The 27,675-nt window shown below is 39.7% G+C and overlaps 1 protein-coding gene and 1 non-coding gene across 8 annotated transcripts in view; both read left to right on the forward strand.

Moving 5' to 3' along the window:
- Positions 1 to 239: 239 nt before the first annotated feature.
- The window catches only part of fmn1 (formin 1), a 28,872-nt gene continuing 1,436 nt past the window's right edge, over positions 240 to 27,675 (forward strand). For 2 of the 7 annotated variants that reach the window (XM_026142994.2, XM_080289361.1), the window contains exons 1-17: positions 240 to 337; positions 543 to 2,265; positions 6,500 to 6,672; positions 11,504 to 11,612; positions 12,077 to 12,103; positions 13,242 to 13,303; positions 14,525 to 15,207; positions 16,200 to 16,341; positions 16,689 to 16,776; positions 18,460 to 18,521; positions 18,605 to 18,693; positions 18,851 to 18,980; positions 19,079 to 19,225; positions 19,847 to 19,906; positions 20,288 to 20,408; positions 25,090 to 25,182; positions 27,205 to 27,256. In XM_026142994.2, coding sequence (XP_025998779.2) covers positions 591 to 2,265; positions 6,500 to 6,672; positions 11,504 to 11,612; positions 12,077 to 12,103; positions 13,242 to 13,303; positions 14,525 to 15,207; positions 16,200 to 16,341; positions 16,689 to 16,776; positions 18,460 to 18,521; positions 18,605 to 18,693; positions 18,851 to 18,980; positions 19,079 to 19,225; positions 19,847 to 19,906; positions 20,288 to 20,408; positions 25,090 to 25,182; positions 27,205 to 27,256 — 3,713 coding nt within the window. In that variant the 5' untranslated portion in view covers positions 240 to 337; positions 543 to 590. Of the gene's footprint in view, positions 338 to 542; positions 2,266 to 6,499; positions 6,673 to 9,741; positions 11,311 to 11,503; positions 11,613 to 12,076; positions 12,104 to 13,241; positions 13,304 to 14,524; positions 15,208 to 16,199; positions 16,342 to 16,688; positions 16,777 to 18,459; positions 18,522 to 18,604; positions 18,694 to 18,850; positions 18,981 to 19,078; positions 19,226 to 19,846; positions 19,907 to 20,287; positions 20,409 to 25,089; positions 25,183 to 27,204; positions 27,257 to 27,675 lie in introns of those variants that run through there. The other 5 variants (XM_026142995.2, XM_080289362.1, XM_026142997.2 and 2 more) reach the window with 3 other exon arrangements.
- Positions 15,889 to 15,976, forward strand: trnay-gua (transfer RNA tyrosine (anticodon GUA)). Its single transcript is given in 2 exon segments — positions 15,889 to 15,925; positions 15,941 to 15,976. It is a non-coding gene; the product is annotated as a tRNA-Tyr (tRNA).

The raw sequence follows: 27,675 nt of genomic DNA on the forward strand, positions 1-27,675 counted from the left end.
ACTCCTGCAAAACTCTGTGATAACTATTTTGTCTTTCTTTCAGTATAGTTTGAATTCAAGAAGATTACAATAAGTCTAAATCCCCACCGGGCCTGCCGTCTGTTAGTTTTTCTGCTTCTGTCAGTACCTGTCAGGCATCAGGGAATTAGTGGTAGTGATCTTTAGGTGATCAGCCAATAGAATTTGTCAGAATTTTCAGCTTGCACCAGTGATTGGCTGATCCTGTTGTATCAGTGGGCGTGGAGTTGTCAGTTACCTCAATGTCACAGTAAGTGCAGCTGAGTGCAACAGAGGGGTGACCTGGTGCTTCAAGGAGAGACACTACTGTTCGCTACGAGTAAGTGGACATTTATCCATTTATTTTCATCCTTTTATCCTTTTTTTTTAGGTTTGCAATCATTAATTAGTCATTTAAAAAATATATTTAAAAAATGAGCAAAACATAATTAACTTATTGTTAGAGTGTGTAACTGTAAGTCTACACAAGTTCAAGTACTTTTTTAAATGGTCTGAAATAAATGTTTCTCTGTTTCTTTTTGTAGCAGGCCCAGTGGTTGGTCACTGATCGTCTGTGATAATTAAATAAAACCATGCAGAGGACTTATAGCAACTTACACCTCTATAGACCCATCAAAGAGAGGAGCTGCGTGAGTCCATCCCTCTCCCCTTGCAGGAGTCTATCGTCCCCCTCCAAAACCCCCGCCAGCTTCCAACAAAAACTGTTTTCTAAGCGCTGGGAGGAGGGTCCAGCTGAAACAGCAATGCTTGGCCACGCAGACAAATCTGGCCTCACAGACTTTAAAGAAACCCTCAGAGCATTGGATGACTCATCTGAGAGCTGCTGGCTTACAGAATTGTTACCGTTGTGTTCAGATTGCCAGGCTTTCATGAGCATGGGCAACCAACTGGGAACCAAACCTAAGCCAAATTGTCACAGTTACACAGAAACTTGGGATGCTTTATCAAACTCCCCCAGAGTCCAGATATCTTGGAAGAGAAGAAGAAGAGCTGAAGGGCATGTTTACACCAGTGACCTTCAGGATAACCTCAAGATGGTGTCCGGGACTCCACGGGCACCTCTGAAGGCAAGGAGACTGAGGAAGCTCCAGAGGTTGAGGTCTTCTTCCTTTGAGGAGTGGGATTTTGAAGAAGAGAGACCTATCATTTGCACTCCCACAGTAAGAAGGAAGAAAATTATTAGGAGAGAAAGAGATGATATAAATACTTTAACGCACGAGTTAAAGCCACTCTGGAGAGTAAAGTTGCCTAATACTTCTTCTGCAAGCTTATCTAGATCAAAGAGCGAAACAGTCCATCTCTCTCCCAGACAGAATATGTCTGAAGAGGAAAAATATACTCCTACTGACTCGGACACTGACCTTTCTGAATATGACAATGAGATGTACTCAATGTTTTTCTCCAACACTAGTATGGAGGCAAAGAGTAACAAGACTGCAAGCCAAAAACAAGATGAAGAGAAGGCAGACATAAAGTCCTCTCAGCAGAGGCTTGAGGTGATGGGGCAGAGAGCTGCAGCTCGGCGAGTAATGGGCAAGATTGAGGAGGTGGAAGGAAGAATACGCCGGGTGAGTCTCACCAGTTTGGACTGGATCAAGGAATGTCATAAAGGAGAAGAAGAACCTTACTTTCTCTCAGATGGATGGAAGACACAGGTGTCACTGCAGAAAAGTCGCAGAGCTGAAATCAGTACTCAGTCCCCACTGGAGGACCAGAACAGGGAGTCCAGTGGGGACAAGCCTCTGTTTGTTGAGGAGCTTTGTGCTCTGGGTGACGCTCTGAGACGGAGTCTGCAGCAGGCCCTGAGGATGGAGGGATCAAAAGCAGAGAGTGAAGGCTTTAAAGAGCCCGAGGAGACTTTTTGTGAGCAGAGCCACACAACAGAAGGGTCTCTGAATCCACAATCACCTCCTTACCTCATCAACTCTGTTGTGCCAAACAATGCCTCATCACATCGTCTTTTAGCAGGTGGAAAAATCTCTCCTACGCCCTCTCTGTCTGAAAACCTGGAGGTTTCTCCAATTAAATCAAGCAGCTTAGAAAGACTGTCCCCCATGCTGCCGCCTATGCTCATATCCAGACTGAGCACAGATGATCAGCAAGCAGAAACATCACACAGAGTTTGGACTGAACCACTTGAAGACACCGCAATTATTTGTGGGGCTCGAGACGGTGAACGTGCCAGAGAAAGTGATCACAGGGACACTCAGGAGCAGTTTACAGAGAAGGATTATCTGCTCTCTTCAGGTAAAAATGTTAACAAAAAACAACAATTTAGATGGATGGAGGCTGTCAAGTGGTAGGTCATTGTAGTGATATGATAGTCTTACCCAAAACTCTAATTTCCAGAATAACTGGTGGAAGCACATTAGAATTAAAACAATGGTAGACGGTGGAATTATGACTATTTCGTGGTATTTATATCTTGACTCTGATAAAAAAACAAAAAAAACATAAACTCTGTGCCATAGAATACACTGTTTTATTGGTAGTACAACATATTTTATGTAGCATAAAAACTCCTTAAAAACAACTGAAATGTATTGAAAGAGCTATATGAAGCTATGCTGTTGGATGCCAACTTGCTGTGCACAAATCAGACTTTCATTTCTCATGTTACCCATTCCTTTGGAAGTGTTGTTATGAATTGAATGAGTAATGGGAACAGTTGTTATATGTAGCTGAGTGCTGGCTGGAGCTGATAGGTAAACAGGACCATAGCTGGGCTTTATCCAGGAAAATTAAATGGTGGAAAGCTGGGTGAGGAAACTGTTACGCTGACAAAGATGTTATGGAGATATTCGTGAGACATAAAAATAAAGAATTACTTAGATATCAAAAGATAAAGCAAGCAGCGTAGTCTATAACTTGAGGCTGTTAATAGATATTATCCATAGTGTTACTGCAGTGTATAATATGAAGAGACGAGCCAGGTTTTTAATACTTTGGCACAGTAATATTCAATCACAGTCCCAACTATTTTACTGCTAACTGCAGAGGTGGGTGTGGGGCAGAGGAGTTAAAGCTTTGATGTATCGCAGTTTATCCTCAAAAGCATATTTTCTGTAGTTTCCATGAATCCTGTCAAGTAGAAAGTGAAAGGTGTAATGAACTATTTTAAAAAGGTCATACCATAGATGTCACACTGGGCTCTCTCTCAGATAATCTTTCGTGGTCATTAAACATAAAGTGGACTAAGCTGAATAAAATACCTTCAGAAGGTTCTCAGCAGGAGTAAAGTGTGTGTGTGTGTGTGTGTGTGTAAGAGCTCAGTTTAACTATTAGTAGTTGATTAGTGAAGTGAACATTAGAGGAAGAGCAGATGGTGTTAGAAGTGGTACATGGTGAGGCCTGACTGTCAGATTTAAACATTGATTAAAACACTGATACAAATGCTCTAAACGAAGTCTTTGTGCAATCTCATCCACTGCTGTAGTCTTCTCTGGGTTGTTAAACACACACGCACATCAGATCTAACGGATGTGTGGCAGTCCGTGAATAATGACCCCTTGCTGCTCTGACATACCATCATAACTGAGTACGCGTGTGTTCATTCAGGCACAAAGTACCGGAGAGCACCTGATTTGGACACACTTGTAATCACAGATCTGTTCTGACTGAAATGTGCCATAAAACAGCTCGTGCACACCAGTTCAGAGTCAGTATCAAACCTTTGCCATCCTTCTAGTCCACCGGGTTTAAAATAAGTATTCAGTGATAAAAAATGTGAATTAAAAAAAATATGTAGCCTCGTTTAAAACAGAAAGAAAACAAGGAGGGGAAATATTAAAATCAAAACACAAGGTAGCCTAGTCAGGAAGGAAATATATAAAGTCAAGTGAATAAGAACGTGTAGTTTCTTGGAGCATGACTCTAATCTTAGGGTGATTTTGCTGTCCTCTCCTGGGAAGCTTGAAGCGGTCATTAAAATTTTTCAACTGTTAATAATCTTCTTCATCATGGAACGATTGATGTCAAACTGTTTGAAAATGTTCTTATAACTCTTCTGAGTATAGCAGCAATTGCTGGTATGTTTCCTGTGTGGCATTGTGTTAACACACCTAAATGCTCGAGAGGAACCTGCCAAATCTGCTGTGACACAGGTGGACACACTTGCTGATGATTAGTAAACCAAGTGCATGTTAATGCATCAGCAGTACCTGCAAAATAAAACAATTAATAAATAAACATCAGCTAACAATCCATCTATTCATCCATCTGTCCGTCTGTTCATTCATACATTTTTTTTTAATCTACTTAAGCAATTTATAAGCTAGAGCAGGGGTGAGGAACTCCAGGCCTCAAGGGCCGGTGTTCTTGTGTCCTTGATCCAGCAAAGCTGATTCAAATGGCCAGATTACCTCCTCAACATGTCTTGAAGTTCTCCAGAGGTCTGGTAATGAACTAATCATTCAGGTGTGTTGACTCAGGGTGACATCTAAAACCTGCAGGGCACCGGCTCTTGAGGCCTGAAGTTGGACACCCCTGAGCCAGAGCCTCTCCAAACCGACAATGAGTGAAATGTTGGCTACACACTCAACAGGTCTCTAGTCTCTCACAGATCATAATTCTGTATGACATTTTATAAGCTACAAATTATTTGGCCACAAAATCAAAATTTGAATGTTGTGAAAAAAAAACCCATTTTTAAATACCGAAACATTATCAACAATAGTTTTATAACTTTTAATCCGAGTGTGCACTCAAACCCATCAAACGTCTTTGATGTTTATAGGGAGAGAGATGAAGATGGTATGATGATGGAGTATTTTCAGAATTTGGGATCAGTTCAACTGATTCCAAATTCTTTAATCCTTTTTCAGTAAATGATTAATAGCAGGAAACTGCTGGTCTTTTCACTTTGAAGTCAAACTGTGCAGCCAAATGGGCTTCAAGCCTGTTTTTAAAAACTAACAACTCTTTTACTGTGCGGTGTCCATATACAGACAGTGTAGATTTAAATTATTTTATTTAAATATAAAATAATTTAAATTAACTCTTTAGGGAAATACAAAGGGAACGCTTGAACTCATTTGTACATGGAAATACTTGTTAATAAATGCATGTTTAGCAGAGTCGAGCATTCCCTCAGATCAGCACAGACTCTGTTGTCTCGCTTCATTTTTGTAGCAATAAAACTCTGTTCAGACCAGGCAGCAGGGCTGCTAGCTGAACAAATAGGATTAATTCTCTAAGCTTTGTGAAATACAACCAATGTGTGGAGGACGGCGATTAGTGAGAGGAGAAGAAAGATATTCAGAGCCTTCTGGGGGTTATCTTCATAAATCCAGTTTTCTGTTCAGTGTGGTCAAACTCGGGGCGATAGCACATTTCTATAAGCGGTTTAATGTTCTGGAACGGTTATGTGTCCTCTGAAAGTGACACAAGTGTTTCTGATAGCATTTTATCTGAAAGTATACTCACACATTTACTACAGTCAAGCTATCATTAATGCATTTACTTAGGATCTGTGTTTAAATACACTGTTGAGATATTTGCCCTGTGCATTACTGTTTTGCTTTGTTTTCTACCTAATGTTTTACTTTCATTTCCACTAAATTGTATGTTTTATCACTTTACAGGTTGAGATTTTTGCAAACAGAACATATAAAAAAATATAAAACTATAATAACAGCAATACATTTTATAATAATAATTAGAGTTATATATAATAATTGATATAAAAAATCAGCCCCACCTAAACTAAGTACAAACTGTAAAATTATATTTTCCATTAATACATCAGACAATGTATGTCTGTGTTTTTCGGCACTGAGCACTCCCACATTTTTTAACTTTAGGTACATTTGATTGATTATTTTCTAATAAAATTTTAAATCTTGGTTTTTATTTGTAATTTTTCACTGTCATGGCTCAGTATTTGAATACTTCCTTAATCACTGGCTTAATCGTCACCTTTGAGGGAGGAAATTAATGTAAACACACACACAGCTGCCTTTTACTGAATCTGGTATTTTTCCTTTCCTGACCTTTCCTGAAGTCTGTGAGAACCATTATTATATGGACCAATGTGGGATTAAAACAGTTCAGAGTGGCAGTCTTGGCTATATACTGATAAGCATTCATCATGTTGTGGAAACTCTGGAACATCTTTAAATTTAAATTCAAATTATGAAGCTGCATAAAACCTTCTCTTCCTCTCTAGACTACTTTTAATGGTTGTTGAATTTGCTCATTTGCATAAAGAATCAATCAGCGCTTAATTCCTCATAGAGCAGGAGTGAAATTTTGTCTTGTTTATGAAATGCTAAAGATTAATGTAAGATTTCTTAGCTGAAGTTCTTTGTTACATCCTCATGGTGACACTAAAGCTTAACATGCAGCATTTGCCAGTGGTGTGCAAAATTAGTTGGGCTTCAAAGTTTAAAATCAGCTCTCTACCTGTGATATTAAAAGACCTACAATAAACTAAGACAGCCTAATTTGCTTCCAAAACTAATACAAGGTATCTTTTCTCCAGATGAAGCTCTGCAGAGGCAGGAGGAGATCTGGCAGCAGGAGATCGAGGAGTCTCTCTCTATCTGCAGGTCACTTTCCGATCCATCCAGACCCAAACACATTGATTTCCTGCGCATCACTGCCCCCGATGATGACATCACTGACACACCCACACCTGTGCCCCAGGATTTGAGGGTGAGTAGAATGAAAAGTATGTGCTCTGAGCTCATCTCAACACAGCACAGAGTTTTAGAGTCTAAAGGTGGATGATGATGATGATGATGATGATGATGATGGAGCAGTTGAAAACAGCAGCCACTTTTGCAAAGTATTAATGGCACTGGTATGTCAGTTGTAGGATCAAGAGGCTGTGTTCTCTATATGGCATTAGGAGAGTGAGGCATGTAAGCATGGAGCTCTACTAGCTCAGAATCAGACTCAGAAAACTTTATTACTTGCAGTCTGTGCTCTATATTTAAGAGCAAAAATAAATCAGTGGGAAAATATTTTTAATTCAGTTGCATTGAGAGTGCAGTTAACTGCTGCGATTAACGGCTCACTGTGCAAGAATACGAAAGCTGTTTTTCCCAGAACGTAATTTAATTTCAACATACTGCACACACTCTTCATTCTGCATGTGTGAAAAGTTACAAAGAGTCTAAGTGCCGTTATTGTGATGCCTTAATCTAATTTCAGTGCCGTTGTTCTCTGTAAACCTTCCTGAAATAAATCCCCGTCTGCATCAGTCAGTGCTGCATCACTATGGCAATGAACTTGTCCTTGCTTTACAACTGTGTAAATCCCAGCCTCATGAGCCAGTCCAGGGCTACAAAGAGCTCTGTGTTCCCTGTAGTTGCATAATAGAAGGGATTTAACGCAACTCTGTAAGTGCATTGTAGGAGAGACGATAAGCACTAATAAATTCAATACTTCCTTCCTTCTGTGTGCGTGCATGACTAACTTTGCTGAAAATATTTGAAGTTTTGTTTAATTGTTTTGGCATTTTGAATCTTTATTTGACAGTATGAAGAGAAAAGAGTAAAGCAGAGAGAAACAGGCAGGAAATCATCTGGGACAGACAGGTGTTCTGTTTAAGATTAAAAGAAAAGATTACCGAACAGAATATGAAGAATTGAAAATATCACTGAAGTTAGCATGTGGTTACTTCTGTAATGGGGTATTGTACATATTACACATGTTGTTCCCACCACATGTGTCACAAAGAACTTTCCATCTATTCCCCCCAATGCCCCCAAACTGTTCACACTGAAGGTGCTATAATACTTTGAAGATGTAATTTACATGGGATGAAAAACAAATGCACATGTTCAGCAACAATATGCAGTAATATATAGCTGTCACTGCCACTTGCAAGCAGGCCAATAGTCTGTTTATTGATGTGCTCTTCTTATACCCTTTATCTGGGACTTATCCAACTGCAGAGTCACTAATGTCACTGTGTGTGTAACCCAAGTGGCTGATTTTAAGTGGCTCACCATTTTCAGTGAGATTTGTGCATCCATTTGAAAGCGGAAACTGAGTCTATTTTATACATTTAGAGGACTACAATGCAATCATTTAATTTAAGCTTTAAATATTTTGTTTAGTTGTGTGATTGAAGCTAATTTCCCCTTGTGGGACTAATAAAGGTATCTTATCTTATCTTATCTTATCTTATCTTATCTATTCCTTCTGTTGTGGACGCAGTGAACTGTAGCAGTCAGTACAGTCCTAATTTATATTACAGCCTGGAGATTTATAATCCAGCACACACTGTAGTTGTTCAGCATGAAGCTAGATGATTTTTAATCTCACAGGATTTTATGGATGCATTCCTGTTTCATAAACATACAAACTCACATAAAGGCCACAGTGTCCCTCACCAAATGAATGCAAAAAACCACCTTATTAGTATTCATAAGCTTTAGTATAGCCCTATTAAGAACTCATTGCAGGGTGTGTAGGCATGCATCAAACATATGGAGTACGATATCTATTAGAGAAATGTACACAGTGTAATTTGATACAGTAAAGATGTTATCACAGATGAGGTTTGTCACTAACCTGTTGCCTCTGATAACATTCAAAGTAAATAAGGGTGGATCCCAAGAGCTAAGAATAACTCAAACACAAAGGAGGAAGTTTGGACTCTTATTTTGATATTTTGTGTTAAGCAATCTACCCAGTACTAATAGTAGTGAAGATATTAGTATGAAGATAGTGGTCATTAACTCTACTACCTAATTTTTCATTTTATTTAGGATAATTAGTTGTTTTTGCTTTTTTTAAACATATATTTTAACAGCATATTTGTTTGCTGATTTAATTATGGCCATTTGGTGACTTTCCCTGCTTATTACCTTGTTTTGTTTGGATCTGTGTCACCAACTTGAATGTTATTTCAAACCTACTTACTATTCTCTGCTTATTTATTCAATTTATGCAACTATTTTATTTATAGATCAAGTTTCAGAATACTCTAACTAAAACATTCAAGTGAAAACTGTCACTATTTTCACTTTTCGTTTCCCGAAACTTTAAACAAACCTTCTCTGTCGATTGATCCTGTATGCAAGTTTCAATATGAGCTGATTAACAGTGCCGTGTAGGTGGGGTTAGACCCGCTGGGATGCCCAGATTAGCCAAGCATTGCTGTGTACCTGCAGGGGAATTGAGAGACCTCCCTGTAACTGTGGATTTACAGGCCAAGCATTTAGCAAGTGATCCCTGGCAGTCCTATTTACCCTCCTTCAGCTCTGGGTGTGGTGCTCCTCCATCTGTTCTGCGTGGCTTCCTTTGCCATACGGCTCACGGATGTCAGGGTGTTGTCGGAAACAACGGCTGGACACACCATCTGTTTCCAATTACTCTGTGACAATCCACAGGATGATGTCCAAGGTGCTGCTCTGTAAACTACTATAGCAGGTACAGAAGAGCCGGAGGGAAAAAGGAGCTGGAACTTAACTTCAAATGTGGCTGAGCTGAGTCACTCCACCACACAGAGCCATGGAGCTGAGCTTGGAAACCTTTTTTTTTCCATGACTGGATTTCTCTCTTGCCATTGGTCAGTCTGAGTGACTAACAACTACTTCCAGTTTTAGGTTTGGAAAATTTGCACTTTGGAAAGGCAAAAAGGCACTGTTAAAACACAGCGTGGATATGCTTGTTTCTTTTCGACAAACAGGGGCACAAAAACAGGTTGGATTTTCAGGAATAAGACTTTAATTAACTCAAACATTGCTTGCATTTGTTTATTGATTATAATCTGACGCTGCATGATACCGGAACCACGTAAAGAAGTGCTGCATGCTAAACGGAAGTCTAACTATGAGCAGTCGAGTTTCTCTAGCACTTCCTACTCACTATATTCTGGATAACTTCACCTGTGACTTGCAGTAAATGGAGCAGCCCGAAGCCACCCTGGAAATTTTTAGGAACCTCTCTGGGGGAGAAACTGAAGACATGATGCAGGAAGATATCAGTGGTGATCTGAAGAAAAATGGGGATGTGGACTTTACAGATGCTCTCGAGCATTCTAGTGATTTTTTGTCATATGTTATATTGCGTCATGCAGAGGAAAAGACCTCTAACTCACTGGGAAATTCAAGCTTGAGGGAAAAAGGAAATGACTCAGACATAACAGAGGAGGAGAGGAGTCATTATAAAGTAACCGAGCAGCAAAGCGTGGCTGTAAATACTGAAAAAGGCCTCGAGAAACAGAGCTTTGCAACAAATCATGACCAGAATAACCTGTCAGATGAACACAAAGTTAATGGCTGCAGCAAAGAGGGTTGTCACATATCACAGAATCCACTGGATGAAAGGGCCTTAAATGAATCTCTGCAGACAAGTTGTCAACACATTTCAATTGACTGCATGGATACGGATGGTGATTGTGTTGTATCCATCAGTGCCACGGAGGATACTGAAAACAGCAATGAAAATGCTCAAAGGGAACACTGCCAGGAAGATTCTGACACAATTACTTCCACTTCAGACATGAATTTTGATCCACAGATATGTGGAAACACTGGGCCATTGAAAAGTAAACATGTAGTGATAACTGTGACTCGAACAGGACCCGCGCTTGAAGAGCTGGAACAGATCTTGGATGAAGCTGAAGAGGAGGAGTCAAAAGATGCAAATTCAGAGACTCCCAACTCACCCCCCCATCTTCCCAGCCTAAAGGATAATTTGCCAGAGATGACAATAAAATCTGCAACTAATAATCCTCCACCTGACTCCACCTTCAGCAGAGCCACCTTCTCCCCGAGCTCCCCCGCAGACAAGCAGATCCAGGTCCCGGCTCTCTTCAGCGGCCTTAGGGTCCTAAGGAAGGGGGTCACTGGACCAGAGCATGACACCATGGCCCACATTAAGCCATCTCCTGTGGGAGGACAAGGGGCAGATTTCACAGAGAAGCAGAAGGACACCAAAGTTCCAGGGAGCATCTTAGACCAGATCTCTCATTTTCTGAGTCGGGAAAAGAGAGGAGATGAGAAGGAGGTGTTGGAGGCTGAGGGAGACCGGAATGAAACAAGGGTGAATGGAAGTGAAGATAGCCAAGAGGAGGAGAAGAAAGAACCAGAAACAAATAAAAATACAGAGGTTTCAGAATCATGTGAACTTACAAAACCTTCCATGTCCAGTGCAGAGGCAGCTTTTGATGCCTTCAAGGCCTTCTTCACACCAAAGCCTTTAAAAAAGGACCCAGGAGATAAAGTTGTCCTGGAGGCATTGAGGAAGAAGATAAGAAATGATAAAGATGTACTTAAAACACTTTTTGAGAGAACCTCAAGTAAGACTCCTGAGAAGGACCCACCTGATGACAAAGTAGGAATTAGTCCTCTCTGTGATTTTTGTTACTTTTTAAGATTAAATCAGGCTAAAAATAAAAAAACAAAGCAATTCTGAGCGTTGTGCGTGTTTTTAATCACAATTCATCAGTCATTTTTACAATGTAGCTGCAACTTCTGTTATTAATTCTGTCATTAATAATATCTGCTGTCAATTTTCTCACTCATAGTCAGAGACATCGAGCCCAGGTGAAGGAGAGGAACGAACTCCTGGTCGCCTACAAGCTGTGTGGCCACCTCTTAAGGAAGAAAAAGTTGGGCTGAAGTACACAGAAGCAGGTACAGACTAATGTATGCATGTCATAACTTGGCATGAAAACATTACTCCACATAAATCAACCCAGGACATTAACATTACACCTCTCCAAGTTCTACTTTCTAAGTTTATTCTTCAGTTTATCAGTGTCATACGGTTTGCTAATGCTGCTGAAGAAAGTAACTCCATCAATATGTACTATGAATAACTTCATATTAATCGTGCTGCCAATAAGTTATTCAGCAGTATGTGTCAAACAAAATTAAACAGAAGGAACAAAAATAAAACTCGATTCCTCACTTTTTTTTTTTTTTACAATTTGTGTATACAGGTCACATTTTGACAGCATTTAAAATTTGCTTGAATTCAAATATGTACAAAAACACATCTTAAGGGAATTTTGGAAATGTGGTAACAGTTTAAAGGCTTTTTAAAAAAATAGAAGTATGATTAATTCTTTTTTCATGTTGAATGATGTGAACTTTAGTGTCAAAAGAAGAAGCAGCAGTTAAAGGTAATGGTTCTGAAATGGATTTAATGAAGTGAATATTATGGATTGGTTTATAGTGCTACTCCTGTTCGGCTGGGGCCTTTCCATGTGCAGTTTGCATGTTCTCCTCTGCCTGTGTGGGTTTTCTTCAAGGACTCTACTTTCCTCCCACAGAAACAATGCATGTTGGAATAACTGGTGTTTTTCACTGGGCTTTGTAAAAGTTTGTGGTTGTCAGGGTGAGCGTACCCCCTCTTTGCTATGGAATAGACAGACTTTAGCCTCCTGTGACCGTACGCTGGTTAGACTGTTAAGGAAAGGTATTCACCTCACAGTAAAAAGAGAATAAAATCTAAATAGAAATACTATTATTATGTGAAATTCTACACATTGAATATGCATGACAGAGAAGCAGTGTCTAGCTACTTTACAGTGTGGTGGATGTAATATCAAGCTCGATTGCAAAGGTAAACTGAACTCCACCCGCAAATGTGTAAACATCTACAGTCTGACTCCATCTGTAAAAGCAGTTCTTTAATCACACACTGTACTCTCACCGTAGTCTTTTGGGGGGGGGCTAAAATTGCTGAATAGTTTGTGATTATAAATCACAGTTTACTTGCATTTTAAAGGCATAATCTACTCCTGCTTGCTTTTGTATTTTAATGGATGAGTTGATAAAATTTCTTTGTTAATTGTTATCCACTTCACAGTAATCAGTAAGATTATCGAACACTGTTTGAACAGGGACAAAACCATGTGTACACGCCCATATCCCTTGACATACACTCCCTGTAGACACAGTGAGGAAGCCTACAGTAAATATACTTTCTAACTGCCCTTTTACTATCTCAGTCATCTAACAGCAGATGCTGTAAATGTTTGCTTAGACAGATGCCAGCCTCTATAATCTGCGAGCCTGTACTAGTTTACAGTTGGGACTCTGCTGCCATCATGTGGTAACAGGTTGCATTGTTTTCATCTTTTGTGGGTTGTAAGCAGCCACTAGTCTGACTTATGTTCACAGGAATAAAAATACTCTTACAAACTAGGCTTGTGATGATTAACAACTTTTTTTTCTTTTACTAGAAAAAGCATTAAAATCATAAAGCTTTCTAAAAAAGACAGACTTTTTGATGATGTTTGGATCTGTTTTTCTCAGAGCACCAGGCTGCTCTCCTGCAGCTGAAGAGAGAATGCAAAGAGGAGCTGGAGAAGTTAAAGGTCAGTAAGGATGAGGGATTGTACGGTAATTTCCATGACTGCATGAAGAAAAACAGAAAAAGTCTTTCATTGCAGTATTACCACCACACTCATTGCCTGGTTCAGTCCCAGTTTGGGCTGAGTCATAGATACACACTTGTTTTTCAACATTTTAAAAGATACTTCAGTTTTTACATCTTGGAAAAATATGTATAAATAATGTTTTCTTTTATTCTGTTAAAAGTGAGAGAGTATATATATCATAGACTCAAATGCACATTTGTTTTTAATTAAATGATGGTAGCTACAAAATCCTTTCAATGTTTGTCAGCAACCCTGTAAATGTGTGAACCATCACAAAAACATATTGCGATCTGAGGCCATATGACTGATAAGATTTTTGTATTTTCAGTGAAATATGTAAACAAATTTTAGTTGGAGTCTCATAAATCTTGGTGATGATGGTAAATGACCTAAACAGGTTTCTCTGAATTTTGCTTCAGAGACTGATGATCCCTCATGTATGTTATGGAACGGCTGTGTGCAGGCAGGAAAAGGACCCAAAGTGCAGACTCCAGAGACAGACGTGAACTCAAAAAAACAAACTTCCAAAGTACAAACATTAACGCAGGCAGGAAACCCACACCGCATAAGTGAGCGTAGATAAGCATAGATCACAACACTGACAGACTGAAACACAGGGCTTAAATACACAGAGGGAGTAATCAGGGAATGGGCAACAGGAGGGAGACACAGCTGGGGCAAATCAGGCCTAACGAGACAAGGGGAAGCAAAACCAGACACATTAACATGAGACATGGACTTTCAAAGTAAAACAGGAAACATAACACAGACTCACAGGCAAGCACTATAACAAAGGGAACAGAGACGTGGGACCAGGGCAGACACAGACACTGACTGGACGTGGGGATTCTGCAGACAGGGGAGACAGCAACTATGGAACACAGACAGAAAACCAGAACACTAAAACTCTAACCAAACCCCAGAGAACCTAAACTAAGAATAATCCTAAAACCCATAAAGCAAAGCTAGAATATAATGAAATAACAAAATCAAAGAACCAAAAACACAAAACACTGGGTCGACGACCCAAGGACCCTAACAATGTATGCTGAAGTTCAGCCTTGCAGAGCTGGCTTTAGATTTAGCAATGTGAATGATATCATTATGATCATCACTAAGATTTATTAATTAATAATTGGACAACATTATTTATTTCAGGAGGACTATGATCAGGAACTCTTCAGACTGAGGTTGGACAAGGATGAAAATGTTGCACGTCTGGAGTTCAGTCTTGCTGAGCTGCAGAACAAACTCTCCCAGGTTGGGACCCACTGTAAAGGGGAACTTAAAGATATGGCTGTGTCTACAGCAGATGACTTTTTGCACAAATCATTTCGCACCGTCTGCATTCAAACCGACCGGGAGACATTTGTCAAAACTGCTCAGGATGAAGAAGGTTCCGGGAGAACCTGTACATGCTCTCAGCAGCAGAAGGTGGCCCCCAAAAAGTTGGACCTTGCTTCCATCAGCTTCGCCGGCAAGATCGAAGGCACACTGTCCTCCTCCTCTTCACTTGTAACTCCTTGTAGCTCAAAACAACCACCAGCTCCTTCTCAGACAGCATCACCAGCTAAATCAGATGTTTTTCCTTCTCCTCCTCCTCCTCCTCCACCTCCACTACCTCCACCATGTTCGTCTCCACCTATTAACTACATGCAGCCATCAAATGACCTGCCACTACCCCCACCTCCACCTCCTCCACCCACGCCAGGGTTATCGCTCCCTCCACCTCCTCCAGCATTGGGTCTTGGAGTTGATAAACCTCCCAGGAAACCGGCAGTGGAGCCTTCCCGACCCATGAAGCCTCTTTACTGGAACAGAATCCAGATCCAGGACAACGAGTAGGTCCACTCAAGAAGTGTGTAAGAGCATATTGAAAGTCTGTACTCCTTAAACATTTACGACAGGCTGCCTGCCACCTGAAATGTGTGGCACCAATTTCACCCACAATAGTTCTGGCACAAAAATCCCTCTATATACAGAATATGGCAGAACTGCAAATCTTATGGCAGCCCAAGTTCCCAGGACAACTCGCCCCACATCTAACTGGTCCACCCCGGCAACTTTACAAGCAGGTAGCTCAGTGAGCTTACGCAGTAAGCAAAACACTGTAGGAAGACTATTCAGGAGAAACCCCCATACACAAAACTCCGTGGCCAACTTTTATAGACAAGACCATCCAGGCAAAACAGCAGTTCTGAGAACAGGCCATGAGTTTTATGTCATAATCAGCCCACAGAGCTGATCTGCACAGTCCCTGAGCAGTCTGAAACTGATACGTTTTACTGCCGTTTCCTCCTCACGGCTGGAAATTATTGGCCGGCCACGTTATAAACGGAATTGTGGGTGAGGTACGATCAAGGGGACATCCAGCCTGTCTGTAGCTGCTGTAAAACACGATCAAATTACCTGGGTTGACTCCACAAGTTGCAAACAGCCAGAATCATTATGTTCTGGAGATTACATCATTTTATTGTCTAACTGCAGTTGTCGAGAGAAAGAGCCGTCCTGAAACTCATCACCCTTCGATAGCTCAGTTGGTAGAGCGGAGGACTGTAGGTGTATCTAGTGGAGATCCTTAGGTCGCTGGTTCGAATCCGGCTCGAAGGAGTGTTGTGTTTTCACCAAATAAAAGGAAGCGCGCTCGTGCGCAAACAGCTATTCCACTACACCTCTTAATAGGACCTCATAAATACTGACTGGATTTTTATATTGAATCATAATAAATTAATGAATCCTGCTTTATTGCTTAGATGGCCTCATATCAGCAACTTGATGTTTTTGTTGTTTTTTTCTTCGTTTTTTAAACAGACTGTTTTGCTCTCTCCCGCAGTAACAACACATTATGGAATATTCTGGAAGAGCCAAACTTAATTGATGCCAGTGAGTTTGAAGATCTCTTTGCTAAAACCACCACACAGACAAAGAGGAAACCGCTGTCAGAGACTTATGAGAAAAAAGCAAAGCCTAAGAAGGTAAGAAATTAACGTCTGTCATCATGTTATCATTTATTCATCTTGTGAATCCCTTAGCTATTGCTAAAGAAAATGTAGGCTGCAATACTTAATGGCATGTGTCCACTAGAGGGGGGTAATGCATCATGGTTTACAGACTCCTCCACATCATGGCTCTTAATACTATGATTTTAAAGCAAGAGGAAAGTACAAACCAAGTGACATTAGTAAAATATAAGAAGGAAGTGAAGCATTTAAACAAGAGAAAATGGAAACGCTGGTATGAAATGCTAGGCTCTCTATTCAGGACTCACTAATGGTTTCTACTGGTAAGGTGGTCATGGTAACCATGTTTGTGTGTGTTTTAGATCATTAAACTGTTGGATGGTAAACGCTCTCAGGCTGTGGGCATCCTCATATCAAGCCTCCACCTTGAGATGAAAGATATTCAGCAAGGTGAGGTCATTTCACTCCTTCATTGTACTGCAAGGAAACAACGTTTTGTTTCTACACTGATAACAGGCAAAACTGGACTCTATCATGATCCAATTAAAAAAAAAAAGGTGAATTGAATTTCATTGTTTTTAACAGAATCGTCATGCTCATGAACTTGCAATGCCAACTGCAAAGCATCTGATTGGTAATGGTTTCATGTTCAGCATGACAATGATCCCAAGCAAACTGCCAGTGCAGTAAAAGTATAACTGAATAGAAGCACACAATACAGCACTATCAGTCATGGATTGGCCTCCTCAGAGCCCGGACTGGCCATCCACGCATTGTCCCACCAGTGACATTGCCTGCCAGCTATCAATGGGAATTCTTGTCAGAGAATCGCTGCACCTATTTTTCACATTTTCTGAGCCAAATATAAAGAAATGAAGGGTGACTCAAGACTTTTACGCAGAACTGTAAAATAACAATAAAATCAAAACAGTTTTCTAGTAAAATATAAAAGATGGCAAAATGCAATAACCAGTCAAAATGTAAAACATGTAACAGGCATATTATTTAAAGTATATTTTGCTTATAAAGGATAGGTGCTTACACACATTGGTGCTGCTGCCTGTCTTGAACAATCTTGCATAAGGGATTTTAAATTTCACAAGTCCTTTCTCTGAGATAAATAAAGGTTAACAAAATAAATAAATATATCTTCAAATTTTTACCGTCTTGTGGTGGAAACCCTCTGGAACAGCGTTTAGATTCTCATCTCTGTTAAATCCTCAAAGTGCATGTAATCATCTTTTCCATCACATGAGAGATAGATTACAGTAGGTCACTAAACTAGCTGGGTTTCCCAGCCAGTCTGAGAATTTGAACCTGCAGTAAACATTCAGGTAACCACAGCTCCCTGAACATAAACCTTGGTTGGACTTTAATCGCGGCGTCACAGAGAATGTACCCTGTATTTCACTCTGAATATGAGCTGGGGGTGAATTTGAAGCAGGATTAGTGGCCCAAACGCTCACCACAATGTCAGCAAGACGGGCAATATGCATTTCTAATCCAAAACTGAAAAATCTTTGGAGCAAACAGTAGACTGTCTTTCAGGAAGAGGAGCATGAAAGCCAATTTTTGTCAATGCATTTTATTTATTTATTTTTTTGTATTTCCATGGATACGTTTATGATATCATATGTATTGATTATCCATCATTGATACAGAAGAGCAACTTTAGAAAAGCATTGTCACTTCCCTTCGCAATCTTTAGAATTTGTCTGGTTGAGTGTGTTAAAATGTGAGTACTATGATAAATTTCTCTACTCTTGCCCGCTGAACTTTGACATAAGTCAAAATGCGCGATCACTATTGTTTCAGCAATAAATGATCAATACTAGGAGGAATATTGTGAATGAAGCCTAGTAAGCATTTCTTCCTTTGCAGTATACTGTCTTCTGATCAGTTTCTAACCATATAGACATGTTATTTCTATTTTACTGCTAGTGGAAGGTGTGTGTATATATATATATATATATATATATATATATATATATATATATATATATATATATATATATATATATATATATATATATATATATATATATATATATATGTTCTGAGTTGGATCTGACAATATATGAATCACAGCTTTTTTTAAATCTCTCTCCCTTCTCTGTGTATTTTTACTTCTAGCTGTACTGACAGTGGATCACTCTGTGGTGGACCTGGAGACCATTGAAGCGCTGTATGAAAATGTACGCATTTAGGCACGTAATTGTGTGAGACAATTGTGTACAACGATGAACCTTTAATTTAGAAGTTGCTATCAATTTGGCAGAGAGCACTGCCGGAGGAGCTGGAGAGGATCAGGAAACACTACGAGACGTCAGAAGAAGAGGATGTTAAGCTGCTGGACAAACCTGAGCAGTGAGTGCCTCAGCAGATGTTTAGAGAGCACAGCAGTAATTGATTGTATTTGTGGACTAAATAGACAAATACCAGACCTTCTGATTTGACAGTTCTAACAGGGATGGGTAATGTCATTGCATTGTGGACTCTCAGTGTTTATGTGATTGTGCTCCAGGTTCCTGTATGAACTATCTCAGATTCCAGACTTCGCAGGCAGAGCTCGCTGTGTCATCTTCCAGTCAGCCTTCATCGATGGGATCACCTCAATTCAACGCAAGCTCAACACTGTCTTCCATGTCTGTAAGGTGAGCTAAGCACGTGACGTTCATTGAAGGTGGCCAGTAAATAATGTGACATGGAGTGGCGTGAACCCCAGTCTTGAAAAAAACTGTTGATTATCTAGGCTCTGCTGGAGAGCGACAGTGTCAGCAAGGTGATGGGACTGGTGTTGGCTCTTGGGAACCACATGAATGGAGGAAGCAGGATTAGAGGTCAGGCTGACGGCTTTGGCCTGGAAATCCTTCCAAAACTCAAAGATGTAAAGAGCAGGGTAAGGCCTTGATACCTACGGAGTCACTGTGGCTCTTTTGCCTGCCTTTCAGAACAGAGCACAGGAAGTGTGCCAAGTGTTTGGCCTGAGATTGTAATCTAACACGAGGATGAGGGAAAGTAGGTGTGAAATACATCATAATAAAGAACCTGCAGTGGTATAGGTGGAGGGGAAAGTAGAATAGTCAGACTTGATTCGATAAAGTGCCGTTATTATCGTCTATCACAGTGATAAGTGTGATAAGGATTTGGCTTCAAAAGCCAGTGAAATCAGGGTGTGTGAAAAACAATACTTATTACTGAAAGAAATTTAAATTAAGAGTAATAGAAATTTGTTTGTTGCATTTACTGAAACCCCAACTCCTGATACCTTTTAAAAAGGTGTGCTCTGTTGCCATATTTGTGTATGTGTTCAGATAAAGCATCTGTTCCTGGGAGAATATTTGGTATTGTACTTAAAAGAACAGAACAAAGAAGAAGATTTGAACTCATAAGCTTAACCTCAGCAGCATCTGCCAATGACAAAACTAGAATGTGTAGCTTGAGACCAAACTCTAGGTAAAAGAGTCCATTACATTCATCGTTCATCCAGCTTTCATGTTGTCCTTCCATTTCTTCTCAGGACAATCGCATCAGCCTGGTGGATTACGTGGTGTCATATTACTTGCACAATGTGGACAAGGTACTTTAAAAAAAATATGCAATTGAAAAAATAAATGTAGTAGCCTAAATGAGCACTCAAAGCACACCACACACACATTCATACAGTGCTAAGGGTTCAGTATCTTGCCCATGGGTGCTTCAGCATGCATGACCTTCCAGCTGGTGGATGACCTCCTCTATCTCCTGAGCCACAGCTGCCCTTATTGTAGATTAGCATGCTTAAAATGGAACTACCTTCATAGAAATTGATGTGTTTGTGTTGTATTCTTATGAAAATTGGCTATATTAGACAATAAAACACAGGTTTGGACTCGTCCTTCAGCTGGGAATCACCTAACTCAGCATCACACACACTGCATCCACAGATGTAATGCATTTCTAAAATGTTTTCACCTTCCAGAATGCAGGCACAGAGAAGAGTATGTTCCCTCTTCCTGAACCGCAGGACATCTTCCTGGCAGCGCAGGTCAAGTTTGTTGACCTCGACAGAGATCTGAGACATCTTGGACGAGATCTGACAAGTACGTGACGTTACCATACCATCTCCTGTTCTCTGAGTTTTTGAAAAGAAGAATAACAAACAGACTCAGTCCCCTTTTCTCGGTTAATATTATTAGATGGTTGCACACATTCCAGACAGATGGCAAGCTTCCATGTGACTGGGGTGACCAGGAGTATTCTCAACTTGTGGTCATTTTGTTGTGTGCTTTTGTTTGAAAAAATCAGCCAGTGTAACTCTGTCAGTGTGATTTTCTGATACTTTCCAGAGGTTCCCACAGACCAAACTTTGGCTCAGTCTGGCATCGTTTTTCCACAGACATCCCCCTCCCACCTTCACTACCCTGGTTTCCCATCACTGGCCCCAGCCATTGAGTAGCTGTTTATACTTAAGGCCAACGGCTTTCCTCTGTGAGCAAACTCATGTTAGTGAAAGCTCAAGAACAAAAGACTTCCTCTTGTCTTTCTAATCCTTTTTTGCGTGTTCTTTTCACTGCCTAAGTGTGCGCATATGACGCCATTCAGCCTGCCGCTCAGTTAAAAGTCATTCTGAGGACAATGCTTACTGTGCATGAGTATGATTATGAGTGAGTTCATTGTTGTGTCCCTACGTATGCATGTGATTTTGCATGCATTTTGTTGAATGCGTGTTTATGTGCATGTATTCTGAGACTAGCAGGAGTCTTGCTGCTGATACTGGCCTGGCGCCTTTCAGATCCAGCTTCTAATCCTTAGCCCATCAGATCTCCCATCGTTGTTGCTTTGTGCCCCTGTCGCCAGTGCAGGGAGACCGTAGCTTCCCACTTATGTAATCTCCAGACCCCTAGTATCTCTGGTATCTTTGCAGAAATGCACGGATCCTTAACCTGTATCACCTGGGCTCCAGTGTGGCCCCCAGATGTGTGCCACAGATAGCTTTCTTTACCTCTCAACACAGCTTTGTCTTATCGCACTGTCTACCCAAACCACCGTGCAATCTGGTTTGCCTGTCGCAGGTTCCTTTTGTTCTGCCTGTTTGAACTGCCCTCATGCCTGGTTTGAGGCTTTGCTTTTGTCATTCGTCACTCTCCCTCTGTTTTCTGTTTGGCTGGTATGAAATCTTTCTGTTTGTTGTGGTTAAACTTCTCTTAAGTCATCCATGTTGAGACTATATTGCATTTACATGGGTTATTCATTGGGAAGTTCATTCAAATTATTAATAAAGCTAACTAGCTATGCAGATTTGGATTTATATCTGTAGTTGGGTTTTTAAAACTACACATTGTGTACCCTTCTTGGGCCTTAAATTTTCTTGTGTCTGTTACAGTGGCAATAAAAGTAGTTTATTGAGCCACAGAGTTGCAAAAGGGTTTTTTTTTTTGTTTAGTTGTTTTTTATTGTATATCAGTCATGGTTTCAGCCATGCTAGCAGTCTGTGTCTGTGCTGGTCCATGCTATTTCACCTACAGGTAGATGCATATATTTTTGCACAAGCATTCATGGTCCTAAGTGATTTCTCGACTCTGGTGATTTCTTGGTTTTCCTTAATAACAACTCAACAACTGTCCGATTGGTTATTGCTGTATTTGGTACACCTTTTTATATTCTCCACACAGTTTATTATATCAAATTACAATTTTTTTATTTTTTTATTTTTGGCTTAGTGCTTATATACTTGTATATGCCATGCACACAGTGATCAAGAGCTATCCATGATGTTTCACATGATACAACCACTGCCTGCGAGGGGGAAAAGAATATTCCCGGACTGGTTGCTGTAGGTTGCTGGCAGTTGTTTTGTGAAATCTGTCATAAAGAGGCTGCTGCACCAACAAATGCATGTGCCACTTTTATTTTGAAAGTAAATGTTCTCGGTTTCCACTTTTCACAGTTTCACTGCTGCTTGGAGAGCTGGTGAGTGTTTGAAGGTAAATTGCAAACTCTGGGCAACCAATCACGGCAGATGTCTGCTCGGGTTTTCTTCCTGTGAAATAGGAGTTTTTCCTTCCCACTGTTGCCAATTGCCTGCTCCTAGAGGGTCATTTGATTGTAGGCATTTTTTTCTATATTACTGTAGGGTCTTTACTTTACAATATAAAAGCTGATGTTCTAATGTGGTGTGATACTTTTTAAAATCCCTATAAACCTTGAGCGGACAAACAATAGAAATTAAACTCTTTAAATAATAAATACATTTTTTTTTAAAAAGACGGAGACTCTACAGTACGCAGCGGTAGCATCTCTTCCACAATGTAGCCTGCAATAATGTTTTTAAGCTCACCTTCAGACGCTTTCTGTGCTGCTGAAGTAAAATCACCTTTTGCCTGCTTAGCAGGAGTTGCCGCGGTGTTATCCATGGATGATGAACAAGAATCACTCAGAAGTGTTCGTCTATGCTCTCGTGTCAGGCGCTTCAGTAGATTACTCCTGCTATTAACAGCGGCCGATAGTTTTTTCTCCCCAGCTTACATATTACTGTAATATTCTTGTCTGCTTGTTTCAGAAAAGTGAAGAGATGGGAATATTTCCATTTCATAAAGCAGCCACTCGCTTCAGCCGAGTCCGACATCTTCCGCTTTAGAATACAACTATGCAGCAAACTGGTGGGAAATGACGTACAGCTGCACTACAGCGATGTTAAAGCGGCAGAATTTACTTTTACGTTTAGAAGATAAATTATTGAAATTAAATAATGATATTCAGCGAGTTTAATTATTTTACAATGTAATGCAAGTACATTGTAAGTAACTGTAATTAAAATACCTAAAAATGAACAGTATTTAGTTACTCTACTTTTTCAGTGGAAAAGTAATTTAATTACAGTAACGTGTTACTTAGTAACGCATTACACCCAACACTGCTAGCAACCAAAACTATCTAAAGAAGGTTTTTGCCTCGGACAGGAAATACACACTCAGTGAAACGTGTTGCCAGAAGGTCACTGACTGGTCTGTGGGTCTTTTTTACTGGGTCTTTAGCAAACAATTTCCAGGCTAGTGCCATCAGCCTCCAGCAACCACTTGCCAACCGGTCAAGGATTTTCCGCTCATTACCAGTAGCCTGTGTGACTGTGGCTATATTCACCAGTGACTTGTCCAGAATTGTGGAGAAAAGATAAAATCATGTGGTTAGTAGTCATGTGTTTGCAAAACTTCAATACATCTAGCACTAAGTATTCACAAAGCTGTAGGTGTAGCTACTAGTGTTGTCTTGTTTTGTGAGCAATGGCAGTGGAGCCATCACTTTAAGACCTTAGCTCAAATAAATAAGAAAAAAGGAAGGATAAAACAAGGACAATGTTCAAATTTCATATTTGCTTGTCTTGTTCCAAAGTAAAGAACACTGTTAAAAATGTCACTTGAACCAGTCCTATATAAACTACCCCCCTACAGAAGTAATGGTGTAATTTGAGAGATGAATAATTCTAGCATATCATCACAAAATACTGTCAACCTCCTTAAGAAAGCATTTATCCCTCACTATGAATCAAAATCATTGTTTCAGTGCAGTTTGTGTAATTGCAGTCTCACATTTGAAGTCAGCTATATTTACATGAAGGTCCATAACTCTCTTCAGTCTGAAATAAGCAAACGTCTGTCAGGCCCAAAAGGCAGACAGAAGAAAGAAAGGCTCCCCACACAATGCAAAGAGAGGGAGATACGTGCCTCTACAGTTTACACAAACCCGAATGAAAACAGTATTCTTTTGTAATCTTATCTGAAAGATGTTGATCGAGCATCGGGGTGGGGGTGGGGTTGGTTCAGCCTATATTATGACTGGCTCCACAGACTGGCTCCTGTGATCCACTGATTGGACACAGCAACGTGGAGCCGCAGACTGGAAGGGGAAAAGGGAGAGAGAGAGGAGCAGTCGCCATCTCTGGACGAATCTCAACTAGTGATATCTGAAGAGGAAGCGGCGTAGATAACCTCACGCTGGGGTACAGGTGGACCTAGTTCAACCCAGAGCTCGTCCTTCTCTATGTGAATCTGCACGTCTGACAGAGACCTTATAAAGAAAAGACATGACACTTGAAGAATCCTTCATTTAAATCTGTGGGAGAATTGAGCAATAGCCGAGGTTGTTGTAGATGTTGGGGTAAAAAAGGCATTTTATCAGATTTAACTGCTGGTTCTATAAATCCATTTTATGTCTTTGTAAAGTATTCTGTTATTGATTATTGACCATGTCAAATAATTGTAGCACTGAGAATTTTCTTACATACAGCTAAAACAGTAATGACACAAAATGAGGTGGAAAAGTCAATGAAGTCATATAATTATACATAAATGAAGAACCCCGGAGAACCCTATTGAAAGGTCTTAATTACTTATTTTGTAGTATTAAAAACATCATTAAAACTGACAAAACCCAATACTAGCTTTACAATACTGCCAATTCAGACGAGTGTGTCCAATATTTAAACTTGGAAACAAATAAACAAATATAGGATAGTTTTTTAAGGCAGAAATTACAAATCTGGAATGCATCTGAGCATCTTCTGGTTTCAGACAAAAGATGGTGGCATAAAGGTCACCTTTAAACGTGTTTGTTGTCTTATTCTCTTCTTATGGTTATTTTAAACAAGCCGTAAATTGTTACAAAGAGAAGAAGAAAGAAATGTTCTTCATAGCTTCAATCTTCTCCAGGCTCTTATCTGAAATTTTGTCTAAATATTGAAAGTGTAATGCTTCCTGAATTTTGTCATCATTGTGTTCTTTTCAGGGTGCGAGAAAGACGTACAGAAGGTTTGCTCTGACTCTCCTGAAGAATACCTGCAGCCATTTAAAGACAAGATGGAGGCTTTTGTGCTCAGTGGTGAGGAGTTACCATTCATTTAATGTGTTATGTAAAAACATCAATGAGATACAGTCATATTAAAAAAAGAGTGCGCCCACAGTGCTTCCACAGGAACTAAGAGGGTATTTAGCAGCCAGATACAGCGAATAAAATATGGTTGATTAATTGATCCCTATAAAAGTCGAGGTTCTGGTAGTTTCCTCGACTGGGTCATTCAGGCGTGTTGACACAATGCTATAATCTTCCCAGGTTTGGGCAAAACCCAAGACCTCTGGAACAATGTCCTTTAGACAGATGAGACCAAAGTGGAGATGTTTGGTCACAATGCACAGTGCAGCATGTGGCAGAAAGCAAAGACAGCACAAACAGCAGTCACATCAGCTGCAAGAGAAAACGAGACACATTCATATAAACAAATGCCCACAAGGCTCAATCAACAGAAACAGTGTTGTAAAGAAGTGTGGGCCAGAATTCCTCTATATGACTTTATCATTAAGAGAATGAGACCTGTAGTTACTGTTGCTAAAGGTGGTGCTACAAGCTATTGAATTATGGAGTCTACTTAGTTTTTGTTTCCCATGACATTTTTTGTAATGATTATTCCAGCAAGGAAATTAAATGTTGCGCACATCTTTTGAAATATGATTGAGAAGTACGGTCACATACACGCTGAATATTTGACATTATGAGCTCAGTTTTAAAAGCGTTAAAATCTTTTGAAAGACAGATTTTTGTTGTTTTGAATATCCTCCAAGCTCCGTGCAGCTTCTACTGCAATTAACATGTAATTGCCTGCTTGCACTTAAAAAACTGACTGCTCTTCTTCACATTCTTAATTATCCTCAATTATTTCCCCATAACCCCTACTCATGAGCAGATTATTAGATAGCCATACTGTCGACAGACATGTAAAAGTCCCCCCAGCCCTCATAGAAAAGCAAGAGTCATTGCTTCAAAGAGATATCTTTGTACCTGTTTTCTGTTTGCTGTTGATTCTTTTCTTTTTTTTAAAGTAATTTGTCATTCAATCAAGACATGTCTTTCCTTGCCTCTTATAAATGTAGTCTTTGTGTCTTTAGTAGCCTGAAAATTACCAATGGAGTGTCTTTGGTATTTGTATGTGAGGGAGACAGAATGAATTCAGAGTACAGCCTAGACACTCAGATAGGGATCAGACAGATTTGGCAATGGCTGAGACACACAGGCACTGGGCCTTCTATGGAGCTCTTTCACTGCAAAAAAAGTTAACTCTTATGAGCTGAGGAATTCCATGTTGTGTAAAATGTTTATAGTGACCCATTTCACATTTGAGTATTCAGTGAATACTTAATAATTCTTCTTGTGAGCGTCATCTTTTTTCCTCTCCACCCAGTAACAAAGGTATCACAATCAAGCTTCAAAATCAGTGTCTTTAAGAGAGCCGCCTATTCAGATCATCATCTTTTGTCTATTGTCTCCCATTTGTTTTATTTGTTCTAAAACTACACCAGACAATTGGACTGCATGCAGGATCTTTTTCCAAGACTTTATCTTTTGTTCTAAGATTTGAAGTTTATCCTCCTGCATTCTCTTCCTCTTAGATAAATATAGATGTGAATTAAACCACAAGAGTTTAAAAAAAGTCTTCAAACAAGAACTGGAATTTGGGTTTTATGAGAGGGTGTGTCTTTATTTACAAATTTCATTAGTGGGTAATTTCTGTAGCTTTTTAAAATTGATTTTTTTTTATTGTTCTGGGTCTGAAGGAGACTTCCAAAACATTACAGAGAGACAGACACAGATAACAAGTAGCCTACCTGTTATTTGACATAATGGCATAATAGCAAGAATGGCTCCATTGACTGCATAATTGGTGTTTTAAGACCAAATGGTTGTCTGGCTCCATTAGACAAGGTCATCATCATACAAGAGGATCTTATTGTGTAACTATGAATAATTAGATTCACAGACTTTCCATAAAGTTTAAAATTAATCTGGTTTTTTTTTTTTTTGGAAAGTCTTGCAAAAACTAAACTTTTTACCGGCACACTTTTTTAACAGCACGAAAAGAGCACGCTGAAGCTTCTTATCAGATGATGACTGTACGAAAAAGGTAGGAAAATTAAGTTGTTCATTCATGTGCAGCATGCAGGTCTCTATCTGAATTTGGCTCCTAGAGCTATTTGCAGTTCATCCATTCATAATATTGTGTCTATTTTTATCACTTTCCCATTTTCCCTCCCTTTTTTTCTTTTTATTATCTTGCAACTCTTTTTTTTTTGCCATTTTAGTTATTCCCGTTGTTTTCCATTTCTTTTAGCTACGTTGTGACTCTTTGTTATCATATCTCTTTTTGTCTTTTTTTCATGTCTATAAATATTTTCGTAGTAACAGGCCAAACATCATACCAACTAAATGGTAAAAGTCTGTTAAAGTTATAGAAGTGTAATAACAGGTATTACTGAAACAAAGTGCTGAGGAGGACAAAGCAGAGGACCTGGGTTATGTTTTTAGATGAGAGGAGACACAAAC

The sequence above is a fragment of the Astatotilapia calliptera genome, chromosome 15 (genome assembly GCF_964374335.1).
Source record: "Astatotilapia calliptera chromosome 15, fAstCal68.1, whole genome shotgun sequence".
Lineage (NCBI taxonomy): Eukaryota > Metazoa > Chordata > Actinopteri > Cichliformes > Cichlidae > Astatotilapia > Astatotilapia calliptera.